Source organism: Oreochromis niloticus, linkage group LG7 (assembly GCF_001858045.2).
Source record: "Oreochromis niloticus isolate F11D_XX linkage group LG7, O_niloticus_UMD_NMBU, whole genome shotgun sequence".
In the NCBI taxonomy this organism is placed as follows: domain Eukaryota; kingdom Metazoa; phylum Chordata; class Actinopteri; order Cichliformes; family Cichlidae; genus Oreochromis; species Oreochromis niloticus.
Genome location: NC_031972.2, coordinates 17,234,502 through 17,247,214, shown reverse-complemented (window position 1 = coordinate 17,247,214; position 12,713 = coordinate 17,234,502). Strand labels below are relative to the sequence as shown.

At 41.3% G+C, this 12,713-nt stretch overlaps 1 protein-coding gene across 2 annotated transcripts in view; it reads left to right on the top strand.

Annotated features, from left to right (window-relative positions):
- Positions 1–11,603, top strand: part of csgalnact1a (chondroitin sulfate N-acetylgalactosaminyltransferase 1a) — a 39,470-nt gene extending 27,867 nt beyond the window's left edge. Inside the window, exons 7-11 of one of the 2 annotated variants that reach the window (XM_025908779.1) lie at positions 3,228–3,406; positions 3,662–3,756; positions 4,023–4,104; positions 5,536–5,541; positions 8,724–11,603. In XM_025908779.1, the coding sequence (XP_025764564.1) occupies positions 3,228–3,406; positions 3,662–3,756; positions 4,023–4,104; positions 5,536–5,541; positions 8,724–9,019 (658 nt within the window). In that variant the 3' untranslated portion in view covers positions 9,020–11,603. The remainder of the gene's footprint in view (positions 1–3,227; positions 3,407–3,661; positions 3,757–4,022; positions 4,105–5,535; positions 5,542–8,723) is intronic. The other variant, XM_013275242.3, reaches the window with a different exon arrangement.
- Positions 11,604–12,713: the final 1,110 nt, after the last annotated feature.

Below are 12,713 nucleotides of genomic sequence, written 5' to 3'. Positions count from 1 at the left end.
CTCTAACAGGGGACCTTTCACGTGTAGGACCAAAGTGTCAACCACTACACCGATGGAGCCACCAATCTGACATCTAAAATCAGTTTTAAAGAAATAGTGTGGTATCTGACATGTTCTTGGTAGCAGGTATATATTTAGTGGTACCACTAACTTTACAAGTCCTCAAAGTAGTATAGCTTAGCTTGGCATAAATACTGGAAACTGGGGAAAATGTCTGGCTCCACGTCTCTGTCCAAACGTCCTTAAAAATGGTATCTATAATGAACTAGTAGCTCATGCTTTCTATATTTTTTTTTCATTCTGAAATTATGATCCCCCTTTTTGTTTCATTCTTTTAAAATCTTCAATGCGAAAATAACTTTAGTTGTTGGATTTCCTAGCAAACAGGGATAAACTAAAGCTTTAAAACTAAAGACACCGAAACAAAGAACAGAAGGACGGCCGGCAACTTCACATAAATTCTCGACGTTACTGTGCGTTCTGGTTTGTTTGCGAGAATCATAATGTATTTGCTGACTGAGCCGATGAGAAGCTCGTCTCCCATTAAAGTAAAGCCTGAATCAACATGTGAATAAAGCTCCTGTTGCGTTAACATTGTTTAAGACAAACAGAGCTATTGTTCTCCGTCTCTGCCATCTGTGGACGGTTTAGTGCCAGCGGGTGGGTCCGCAGGGACTCTTGTGTGTAGACAGTGAAACAGACTGACTCGGCTTGAGTTTATAAACTCGAGATGAAGATGTGGAGACCAGCACAGAGCAGGCAGGTTAATGCGGACATCCTGATATTTCTACCTGTATATGAAAATTTCGCAGATTTTCTAAAGTTATGACATTTCTAGGATGTGAAAGCTTTTTTTTTTTTTTTTGGTCTGTTTCTTTTCTTTTAATGACAGACAGAAGTGGTTGTTCAGACTTTGAAAAAAATAGTCTCATTACTGGTGTCATGTTTTTGTTTCTTTGGAGTTTAGAGCCATTGGGGACCAGAGGGTTTCATAATGTCTTATTTATGGGGGAGGCTGAACGGAAGGGAGCGAGACAAAAGCTTTTACACAGCAATATATATGAATCAATTTCACACACTGTTGAACATTGTTGCAAACGTGACACACTCGCACAGCGGGGATTTGGAAATGTGGGGAGTATGATTCAAACCACCTCAGGCCAAATGTTTCTTCTGGTCATCCGGATTTTCCTTGACAGAGCTGAGTGCGTCTGCCCCGGCGCGCTTTCTTTCTTTCTTTCCCACGTGTTTCCCAGCATGGATGAAGGAGGGTGATGGATGCAGTTTGTTCTGCCTCACCCTGAGATATGCCAACTGTTTTTTTTCCTTTCTTATTCATCCTTTATTCAAAGCCAATGCAGATGTGTGTGTGTGTGTTTGTCTGTCTGTGAATGCGCATGCATGAGTAACGGATTAGTGTAAATTGTTATGCTTAAGGAAAAAGCCGCAGCTGTGTACATCTGGATCCAGCTGTTTCTCTTTACTCATGCTTCAGCCTTGAACAACTCAGTGGCCAGTGACAGAACCGGCTTAGTTTCCCATGAAGCGGAGTAAAAAGAGTGGGAATTTGAGCTGATGTGCATTTTTGTGTGTCATCATGTTTAATCTTTGGGTGGAACGTTCAAAAAGCAGAAATCAGAGGATTAGAAATGATAAAGTTGGTTAAGCTGAATTCTGGCGCAGGGCCCTTCAGCGAGATGAGGCTTTAAGATTTGTGAAAAATGTGGGAGCTGCGCTATATTTCAGTGTTAAAGTGGCTGCATATTAAACAGTCAAATCACCATTACCAAAGTTCATTACCACCAAGTAAGATTTAAACACAGTTCAGCTAAGTAGAAATCATAAATTAGAAACACAGTAGCAGCGCAGTAATGTGTTGCCGAAAGTTTTGTGAGGGGAAATTAAAGTGTGCTAGAAAAATGACTCAATCAACAGCAGAGCCCTACGGCCGAGATTACAGTTAGATTCTATTCATCAGCATAAATACGGCAATTAATGCTTAATATGTGGTATGTAGATAAAACAGAGTCAGTTATGGACCACAGAATCTGCAAACATAGGAAAGATCTGCCGTATATAATAATGTATAGAAAATGTCTGACACCACAGGGGTGCAGTGGTAGTAGTGCAGCCTCACCTCATAGCAAGTAGCTCCTGTCTTTGAATCCACTGGCCCGCTGTGGCCTTTCTGTTCTCCTCCGCCTTGCACGGGTTTGCTTCGGGAACTCCGGCTTCCCCTCATTGTGCAAAGACATGCATGTTAGGATAACTGGTGATTTGGCTACAGGTGTGAAAGATTTTATGTCTCTACATGTTAGCCTGCATTAGACTGACGACCGGACCTGAACCAGAGAAGCGATTAAGAGAAGGGATGGAAAAGATAGCCTTCAAATTATGCCGCAAGAACAGTTTCATTTCGATATAAGGGGAGAGCATTTGGAAGAATTGAACATGACTTATTGAGATGCGGGATTTAATTAAGCTGTTTAGTGATTAGACTCCGATGACCCATCGTGGGAGAACGGATCGTCAGAGGTGATAGGAATAATGACAGGACCCACCGGAATCTAGACACTAGTGGTGAAGATGAAGATGGCGGCTTGGATGGAGCTCTGTTACTGGGGTGAGGCAGCGATGGGGAGGAAGTGGGTTGCATGAATGATGCGATGATGTCAGCACTGAGTTTGATGGCGTGGGAAAGTGAAAGTGACTTGAAGAATAGACTCGCAGCCCAACATCCAGGCAAGCAGGCAGATGAGTGATTACAGATGCACATAAACTACATTTGTTCAGAAGAAATCATTAAAAACTTTATTTATTTGAGTGCAATCAATAAGAGAAGTAAGTTCTGCTTCTGTAGTGGGTAAATTGTAGAATGAGGATAACTGGGGACAAAATGTGGAGCGAACAAAGTTGAGTGAATATGATTTTTGGAGGCTCTTCTTCTTTGTGTCGGTGCCTTTGTCTCCTGACCATACATCATAGCAGGTCTCACTACTGTCTTGTAAACTCTCCCTTTCCCTCTTGCTGCTTTCCTTCTGTAGGCAAAATAAACTATCTTTGCAGATAACACCATGCTGCTTGTTATTTCACTGGAATTCAACTTTAGTCCAATATTTTTCCTTTTATTTCATAAACATTATGAGTTGTGAGACTTTTTTAGCTTCTAAAATGCTTCTAAAGTTGGTTAAACTACCCGTCTGACTTTTCTCTTCGCCTTTCTTAAGGGAGGCAAATTTTAAGAACTACACGCTGATGCAGCTGGACGAGGAGTTCTCGCGGGGGCGGGGTCTGGACATCGGCGCCCGAGCTTGGAAGGGAGGCAACGTGCTTCTTTTCTTCTGCGACGTGGACATCTACTTCACCGCCGACTTCCTCAACACCTGCCGACTCAACGCACAGGCTGGTGAGATGACTGCTGTAAACTCACAAGAGGCATGCAGTGTGCAAAAAACACTTTAATGACAAGACAAAATGCCAACTCTGGGTGTTTGTAACAACCCTGGTGACAGATTTTTATGACTGGATTTTCAGTTATCTCAGCCTGAGATGAGTGGGCCTGTTAAGTTTTCTTCTTATTTTCTATTGTGTAATAGTAATACATACATCCCCATCAGATTACAGCTGATTCATCTAACAGTTCTTTTTTTCTGCATCTCAGGTAAAAAGGTTTTCTACCCAGTGTTATTCAGCCAGTACAACCCCAGTGTGATCTATGGGAGTCCCGATCGTGTCCCAGCAGTGGAACAACAGCTGGTAACACACACACAGACACACATACACACACCTTCTTCTCGTCCCTTTTTCAAACCCTGCCACGCACTTGTGGAAAATACCACACTCAGCGTGGTGCTGCATTGCAGAACAGTTTAAAAACACTTCACCTCTCCAGTTGCTATAAGTGGACAAATCCTCCTCTGTGTTTGTGTTTGTGTTTGTGTGTGAGTGTGTGTGTGTGTGTGTGTGTTGGACTGGTATTTCTTTCCACAAGCTGTTTAACACTCGCTTATTTCCTCCTGTAGGTGATCAAGAAAGACACGGGCTTCTGGAGGGATTTCGGTTTCGGCATGACCTGTCAGTACAGGTCCGACTTCCTCAACATCGGTAAATATCACGGTTATTTACAATCCTGACACGGGCATCGTGCCCATCGGCGCATCTTTGCAGTGAAGGAATTCGTAAACAGTTGCTCCTGGGGGCTGATTATCAGTGTGCAGGTGTTACGTAACGCAGGGCGAAAATGGTCCTCCTGGACGGCTCTGAAAATGTGCACTTTGCCACTCTTAACGGCGCCACCGCTTAATGGATGTGAAAAAAAAAAAAAGAAAAAGAAAAACCTCACGGCCCAAATGGTTCAGTATCGCATTACTTTTCTTAACAGGGAGGAGATTTTATTATATCACTCTGCGTGAAACAGCTCTGAGCTGCAGCAGCATATATTAGCATATCTCATCGCCCCGTGTCCTCTCCATCTGTATATCTGGCAAGGAATATTGGCTCTGTAGACAGATTTACATCAATTTAGTTTGCCTCCAAAGTGAAATCAATTAGAGGCTACTGTGGAACTCAGAGTGTTTTATTGTTTAGGGCCCACACACACACACACACACACACACACACATGCACACACATTCATGCAAATGTCCTCACTTAACTGTGCCAAATTGTAAAACACAGCTCCAAGGCCAGGAGTGTGTTGTAAAAGGATAGTGTGGCATTATGGGGAAATAGTAATGTTAACTCACTTTATGTTCCAAGTTGTATTCCACTTCATGTATTTATTTATGAGCGCGTATCGATCCCAGAGCTGAAAACTAAATGGGATCTACAGAAAAAAACACAGAAGAGACTAGAAACAGAATGAACAGCTAGCCTGGCTCTGCTGAGAGATGACTAACTAACACAATATAAAGATAAATATACAGTAAAAAAGTTTAAAAGTTTAATTGATGTATGACAAGTTGGCAGATTATTTTACATAAACAGAGGCCAGCTGTTTAACCCTTGTGCGGTGTTCGTATTTTTGTTACTCAGCCAGTGTTCATGGGTCTGGTGGACCCGCTAGAGTTTTCGCTTTCCAATTAACACTACCAAAAAAATTTATGTTAAATTACTCAACAGATGTTTACTTCATCCCAATTACGAGCCATGTGAACAGCAAACATGGTTAATTTTTTCCTTTTACCTTTGTTCGATCTCATTTATGAATTAATGTGCTTCTCGTTTTTTTTTAATAAAATGTTATAGAAAAAAAGATAAAATCAGTTATAATCAAGTGTAAATATCTTTATACCATATTTTCCAGGTTTTGATGGTATATACTGCCTAAAGAGGCAGCGGCCTCTAAATGGCATGGGTCTCACAGACCCGAACACCATACAAGGGTTAATCATTCAGCGGTGGAGCCAGGCAGTTTTTAGAGGAGGGCAAGGATGAGATCTTTACTCACATTATGGTAGCGCAGAAATCATCATTATTATCATTATAAGGATGTAAATACACTCATCATCCATGTAATTAGGTACTCCTTGTTAGTTTCAGGTTGGACACCCTTTTCTTCTTCCTGGCACAGATTCAAGAAGGTGCTGGAAACATTCCTCAGAGATTTTGGTCCGTGTTGACATGATAGCATCACAGATTTGGTGCAGACTTTTCGGCTGCACATCCATGATTGGAATCTCCCATTCCGTCACGTCCTGAAAGTAGTCGATTGGATGGAGACCAAGTGACTGTGGAGGCACCGAACTGATTGTCACGTTAGTGATACCAGTCCAACCGCACGTATCAAGGCAAAGCGTGTAAGAGACACGCTGCTCCGCCGTGTCCATTTCCCCCTTTGGATCTCTAAAACGTAAATGTACATGCATGCAGAAGTTGCAGTAATCTGCATTAACAGCAGAGGGAGAACTACCAGTAAAAGGAAGCTCTTAGGAAAAGAAGGAATGCCTGTAACGTCTTTGTAGACTGATAAAGTTTTATTTCCAATTTCATTCATTTAAAAAACAGCTTTAATCCAAAGAGGATGAGACGGGGGGAAAGAGGATTTCCATCTGGGTCAACAACAACAACAACAAACTGAGAAAAACAATTACATCCTAATTATTTCTACTCAGCTGTAAAGTGGGTGAGAGAAACAAATAATGTCGTAAGTGGGTCTGCTTCTGTGCTTGTATCACAGATTTCTAAGCGCATCTTTAAAATGAGACAGAGAGCACCGTATTCCTTTATGAAAGCATAATTTAGTCATTCATGTTTGCACTCTTTGTTTCATCATAAGGCTGTCCTTTTTTTTAGGCCACGAGTGCATATTCAGAAACAAGCACAATGCATCCATTTGTGCAAACGTTGTGTCTTGTCTGTGTTTGGCCCTGCAGCTTGAATTTAAAACAAAAAACTGCAAAATAACAAAATAAGGCAGACAGGGAGAGACGGCATAATCAAAATAAAAATGCAAGGAGGCACAAAGTGCAACTGAAAGCAGGTACGAGTAGTTCTGGCGTCTAATGTGACAGGTTTAAGCACGCCTGGTCACAAAGTCCAAATGTCTTTTCTGTCCCCACAAGAAACAACAAAACAAGGCCGTGATTGTGATCACAAACCACAAACTCTAATCAGATTTCGTAATCAGCATCCCAAAACTCTGGGACTAAAAAAAAATGTTTGGAAAATTGTAAAAATAAAATACAATTTTTAAATTAAAGCTGCAAGCAGCGATATGAGGGCCCTCGCACCCCCGGCGCGTCGAGCCAAGCCCAACACCTAAAACCAGCGCTTCCGATCTGATGTCACAATGATGGAATTCATGCATTTAACCACCAGCTAAAATTTCATCTCATTCAACCATTATTATAGTCCTCCCACTAGGTGGCGCTCTAACCATTACTGACAAATGGCATAACAAACATTTCCGAGCTCGAGTCTCATCACGCCTGTGACCTTTGGGAGAGATTGGACATTGTGTTTTTGAGCGACAGCAGGTTACTGCTTTTTGGCGAGTGATTGAAACTCCACGTGCCGCCATGACCACCCCGTTTCCCTGAACGTAAAAAGCTTCGCAATTTAACATCACAAAGGTCTTTAGATTCCACACACAGGAGATCGCGTAAATCTAATGAAATCCCTTGGAGGAGTTCGTCAAAGTATGAGGCCTGAAAAGAGGGGAAAATGTCGCCAAATTTACACATTAATTTTAAAATGGCTGACTTCCTGTTGGATTTGGGATATTGCTCCAAGAGACTTTTTTGTACAGCTTGATATCTCCAATAAGCTTGCCAGGTTTCAAACTCATACATAAAACACAGAGCAGGGGCTGTTGTTTTGAAATTTTGTAGGGGGCGCTGTGGAGCCATTTTGCGCTGTTCAAGGAAAATGAACATATAAAAAGAAATCCCTCATCACATTAGAGGTGTGCGCCAAATTTCAAGACTTTTTAAACTTTTCAAGCCCCTCAAAAGCCACTTCATCTTTCATGGTGAACTGCGTTGCCACCAGGGTGCGCCGTTCAGTTTATAGTCACAATTTTCTCACTGAAGCATCAAGAGGGACTGATGGTGATATTCACCGCTTTTGAGGTGGCCACGATTAACCTGTGAAAATCAGTACAACAAAATGAAAGACATGACATTTCCTGGTGCCACTAGGTGGCGCTCTACGTATTCCTGACAATGGGCATATCAATCTGTTCAGGGCGGGTCTGACATCATCCCTGTAAAATCTGGTACTGATCAGATTGGATTTCATTGAGTTACACTAATTTGTTTCTTCATGGCGAGACCTCAATGTTCGCCATGCTGCTGGGGTCACACCCTTCAGCGAAAACTCACAGTTTTCTCTGTAACCCAAGACCAACTCCTTAAGGCTTTCCTGGAGAAATTTGAGGCTGCAGATGTCACCCATTACAATACTGTACCCCAAAGTGTAAAACATGACATTTCCTGTTCCCACTAGGTGGCGCTGTCCCTGATGTCAAATATGGCAGTTGAAATATGTTCAGGGGTGGAGCCTTATCATATGTGTCCACTTTGGTCAAGGTCGGACAATGTATGACAGAACGAGAGGCAATAAGATTTTCATGGCGAGTCATCGAAATTCGCCGTGGCGCCACGGCCTCACTGTATACCGAAAACTCAAAAGCTCCGCAATTTAACATGGCCCAGGTGTGTAGTTGACACTGACCAAATATGAAGCTTGTACGATGAAATTCCAATGAGGAGTTCGCAAAAGTTCGAGGCATGGAAATGGCAAAATTAGAGCCAAAATGTCACCTTCACTTCCAAATGGCGGACTTCCTGTTGGGTTTAGGACATGGCCATAATAGACTTTTTTGTGCGTCTCCAAACGTTAGATATGTGTTCCGAGTTTTATATATGTAGGTCATACCCATCTCGGGGGCTCGCGTTTCTCATTTTTCTAGGTGGCGCTACTGAGCCAATTTTCCCTGGACATGTCTACGGACATTAAAATACGTAAATTTTCACCACACCTGACGCGTGTGCAAAATTTCATGAGTTTTCGAGCATGTTTAGGCCCTCAAAAGGCCGATTCATTTGCCGAAATAATAATAATAATAATAATAATAATAATAATAATAATAATAATAATAATAATAATAATAATAATAATAAGAAACAGAGCAGATACAATAGGGCCTTCGCACTCTCGGTGCTCGGGCCCTAAAAATGCTGAAAGTTTCCCATCGCACGCTCTCCTTCTGTTCTCCCTAGGAGGTTTTGACATCGACATCAAAGGCTGGGGCGGCGAAGATGTTCACCTCTACAGGAAGTACCTCCACAGCAACCTTCTGGTGGTTCGAGCGCCGTCGCGAGGCTTGTTCCACCTGTGGCACGAGAAGCAATGCGCCGACGAGCTCCCGCCCGACCAGTACCGCATGTGCATGCAGTCCAAGGCCATGAACGAGGCCTCGCACGGCCAGCTGGGGATGCTCTTCTTCAGGCACGAGATCGAAGCTCACCTCCGCAAGCAGAAACTGCAGCAAAACTCAAACGCTAAGAAGACTTGAATGCTTGAGTCAGCGGCTGAATTACGATGGCTCTCTGTGCAATCGGAGCTGGTGAACCCAGCTGATCTGAACTTTATGCTTTAAGCGGATTGCTGTGAAATGCTCTTGTTTGCTGTCTTGCTGAGAACTATTGAGATGGTTTACTTGGGAAAATCTCTCCCTGTCTTGTTGGGTTATGCTGACCTGTAAAAAGAAGTTTGTTTTTTTCATCTTTTGGATGGGTCCGTCTAGTTCTGTTTTACCTGCGTTATCAGTCTTCACACTAGGCTAAAGCGGGCTTAAGTCTGTCTTGTCATCTAACTCACAGCTAGAAAACAAACACGTGGTTAACAAAATGTAAAGCTTCTCGTTTTAATGACAAGATGTGAGGACTTTATTGTTTTTAAGGACTCAACATAACAGAAACTGTTTTGGCTGTGCGTCTTCACTGTTGAAGTGGAGAGTCGGACACTTCCTGCAGCATCCATCTGTACTGTAAGGTGCTTTTCAGCGCTCTCCAGAAGAAAACGTGGAGCCTTAAATTTTGAGCTTTAAGTTGACTGTGAACTGCGTGCCTTCTGTGAATAACTCCTGAACACTGTCTCCTCTGGATGACCAGTAAAACTAAGTGAACCTTCCTGCAGGTTTTATATATATATTGGGGAACACTGCCACCCAGTGGGCAGGGGTTGAATAACGTGCTTGTGAACAATTAAGGACTTTTATAAAGCCTTAAATGCCCTTGTAGGTTGTTTTTAATATATACATATAAATTATTGTTTATTGATCTTCTTTCTTTTATTAATATTTTTTAATATTTGTAAATGCTACAAGCTTCAGGCAGTGTTTGGTGTAGGCGTTTCACTTTTGTAGTGAAGTGAGAGTATAACATGAATCACTTAATTTCTGGGTGTTTCCCATAAAGTATGGCATATACAGATGGGTTATGAATGACAGGAAAACCCAACATAAAGTTATGGATCTTAGTAAGTTAATTGACTGCCAGTTGTCAGGTGTTTGTCTGTCTCACACATTGGCCCAAAATATGTGTTTGAGCAGGCTGAGATTTGGAGACTGTGAACCCTCGTGTCCTGTGGACAGGGGGATTGTAATCACATCTGGATAGACATGTTTCATTAAGCGATTGAAGGTGGTGCGCTGGCTTGCAGCAAGATTTCCCTCTAAGTAGGGATGAGTGGACCATTAGCCGTGGGGTTGAAATGCCCATCACAACATAAAAGAACTAAATCCCCTCGCTGTGGGGTTCTAGCATTCAGGCCTGTACCGTTTTTTTATGCCAGACATGAGAATGGGATCAAGGATGACTCATCCGGCCATGGCACTTATTTCCACGTTTCTGGCAAATCGTGCTTTAGTGGGTTCGTCCACAAAAAGTTCAGCTGTGCATTCAAACCACAGCAGCATCCCTGATTGTTATGCTGATGCCGTCTGATCGCTGACACTCTGCCGCCTGAGGAAGAGTCGCTCCTCCGTTTGTCTTCGCACACATCAAATGCGCGCCATCAGTTGTTGTTTTTAAACCTACCCACTGATTTGTTTTCCCACTCTGCTAAATGCAGATGTCACTTTAGTCACTGTTCCCTGTGAAACACCAGCCAGTCGAGCAGTCTCGGCGACCAAAGCTTCCTTTCTTCTTCATGCAAAAGCGAAATCAACTGGACCCGCCCACCATCTTTTAATTTGTAACCCATCTATACATATTTATGCCCACAGTGTGACTAAAGCTCACTTCCTTTTTAAATATTTAAATTAAGATAGAAGTGACCATATAGGCTACTTTGTGTTTGTCATTTAATTAATTTGCGGTCACATAAATTAATGCGATAAAATGTAAATGTAAATTATTGACGATGACTCAGAAAGTCAGAACGGGACTTTTAATCTTAAGGTTTTTATTTTACGTGACTCAAATGTGACAAAGATATGAATACTTGCCAGTGCAATACTAAAGAAGAAATGTGACATTACACATGTTTGAGTGTAGTCACAGAGATACACAGAGATACTGCACCTGATCTGTGATTGGGTTTCATTTTACACAAAATCACATTCTTCTGTGTGGAAGTCATTCAGATGACTCTTTTATATTTGATTCTTTTATGTTCAAGATATTTCTTTCACTCCATGTAAATGAGCTAAATAAACATTTGTTTATACTTTATGACTTTGCTTATGTCATATTCTCTAGTTATCAAATCCAGTGTAACTATAAGATGGTTTGTATTACAGAAAATATATTTTTTTCTACTTTCAACCATATTTTGTCACATGTAATAACACAAACATGTTCATCTTTGTTTAGTTCTTTCTTATGTGCTAACTCTTGATCCAAAATGTCCAGTACAAATACATTTTCTAAAACGTGTTTTAAAAAAATGTAAAAATTTGTTATTACAGGATAATACCAAATGATGTTATTTATATGGGTTTTTTTTGTTTAGTTTGCTTATTTTCACAATAAATATGTCATCTAAGTTTTTACATTTTTTTCTGTTATTTGATCATTTTTCCAGCGTCTGTTTTTCTTTCATTACACTGCTTTTTTTTCTAAATGTTATATGTCAATAAAGACCATCAAGGCAGAGTCAGTCGTATGTTCTTTAAAAGTTAAATAAGGTTCTTTTCGTCATATTGAATAAAGCAGTGTTTCCCAACCAATGTGCAAGATTATCTGGTTTCACCTGAAGAACTAAGCGACCGTCAACGGGCAGAACAATTACATTATCTTCCACTAGAGGGCAGTACAACTACCTGCTCTAATTTCTTTTCTTTTGTTTATTTTTTTTCTACCTGCTCTAATTATATGGGTTGCCAGCTGCCAGTAAAACAGAAGATAACGAAGAAATTACATAATGGTCATGCTGTGAGACAACAGGGAGTAATTAAAAAGAAAACGTAGTCAGTCTGACCTGGGTCCTGGGGAAAACTCCCACCCAGATGAAGACCCTAGCATGAATAGTGGCCAGAAGAAAGCAAGAAAAGTATACTGGGGACAAACCAATGACTGTAGAAAACAGTCAATTCTACAGCCATTGGGACAAACTGAACCAACTCCGCTCTGCCTCGGTGCTCGGGGGAAAAATTATCAATATGCTTTTTATGACATTTTTGTTTGGTGGTGTGCCGTGTGATTTTTCTAATGTGAAATATGTGCCGTGGCTCGGCTAAAGCAACATGCTAGGCCAACAAACCATTTTTTAAAGGGGGCATTTGCATCACAGAAGAGCCAGTGATGGTTCTGATATCTTTTTCTTTTTTTCTTTTTTTTTGCTTAAAAACTAATTAATTTGATAGACCCTTAAATCATCTGACTCTTAGGGGTTTGTTTGTTTTTTTAAGTTACTGTAGAAACACAGGCTAGGTAAAATTAGTACAAACACAGGGGAGTGGGCTAATATAAGACAAGAAACAGTGACTTTATTTGGATAACTTCATATTATAATAGAAATTAGAGGTGTTGGGTAAATAACTATGAATGGCAGGCGAGGTTTGAAAGGAAGTTTTGTGTTTTGGATGGTCCCAGTTTTCGCTTCACTCTGATGTGTTGTAATCTAGTATAGGCGTTTCCTTTAAAATGTCTCTTTTGGCATGCCGTCAAGTTACACACCCCTTGGCACAAATGTTTGGCTAGCCCTACCAACTTGTTTTTCCCTCACAGCAATATTAAAGACTAATCGTTGCGTCGCAGCAGTGG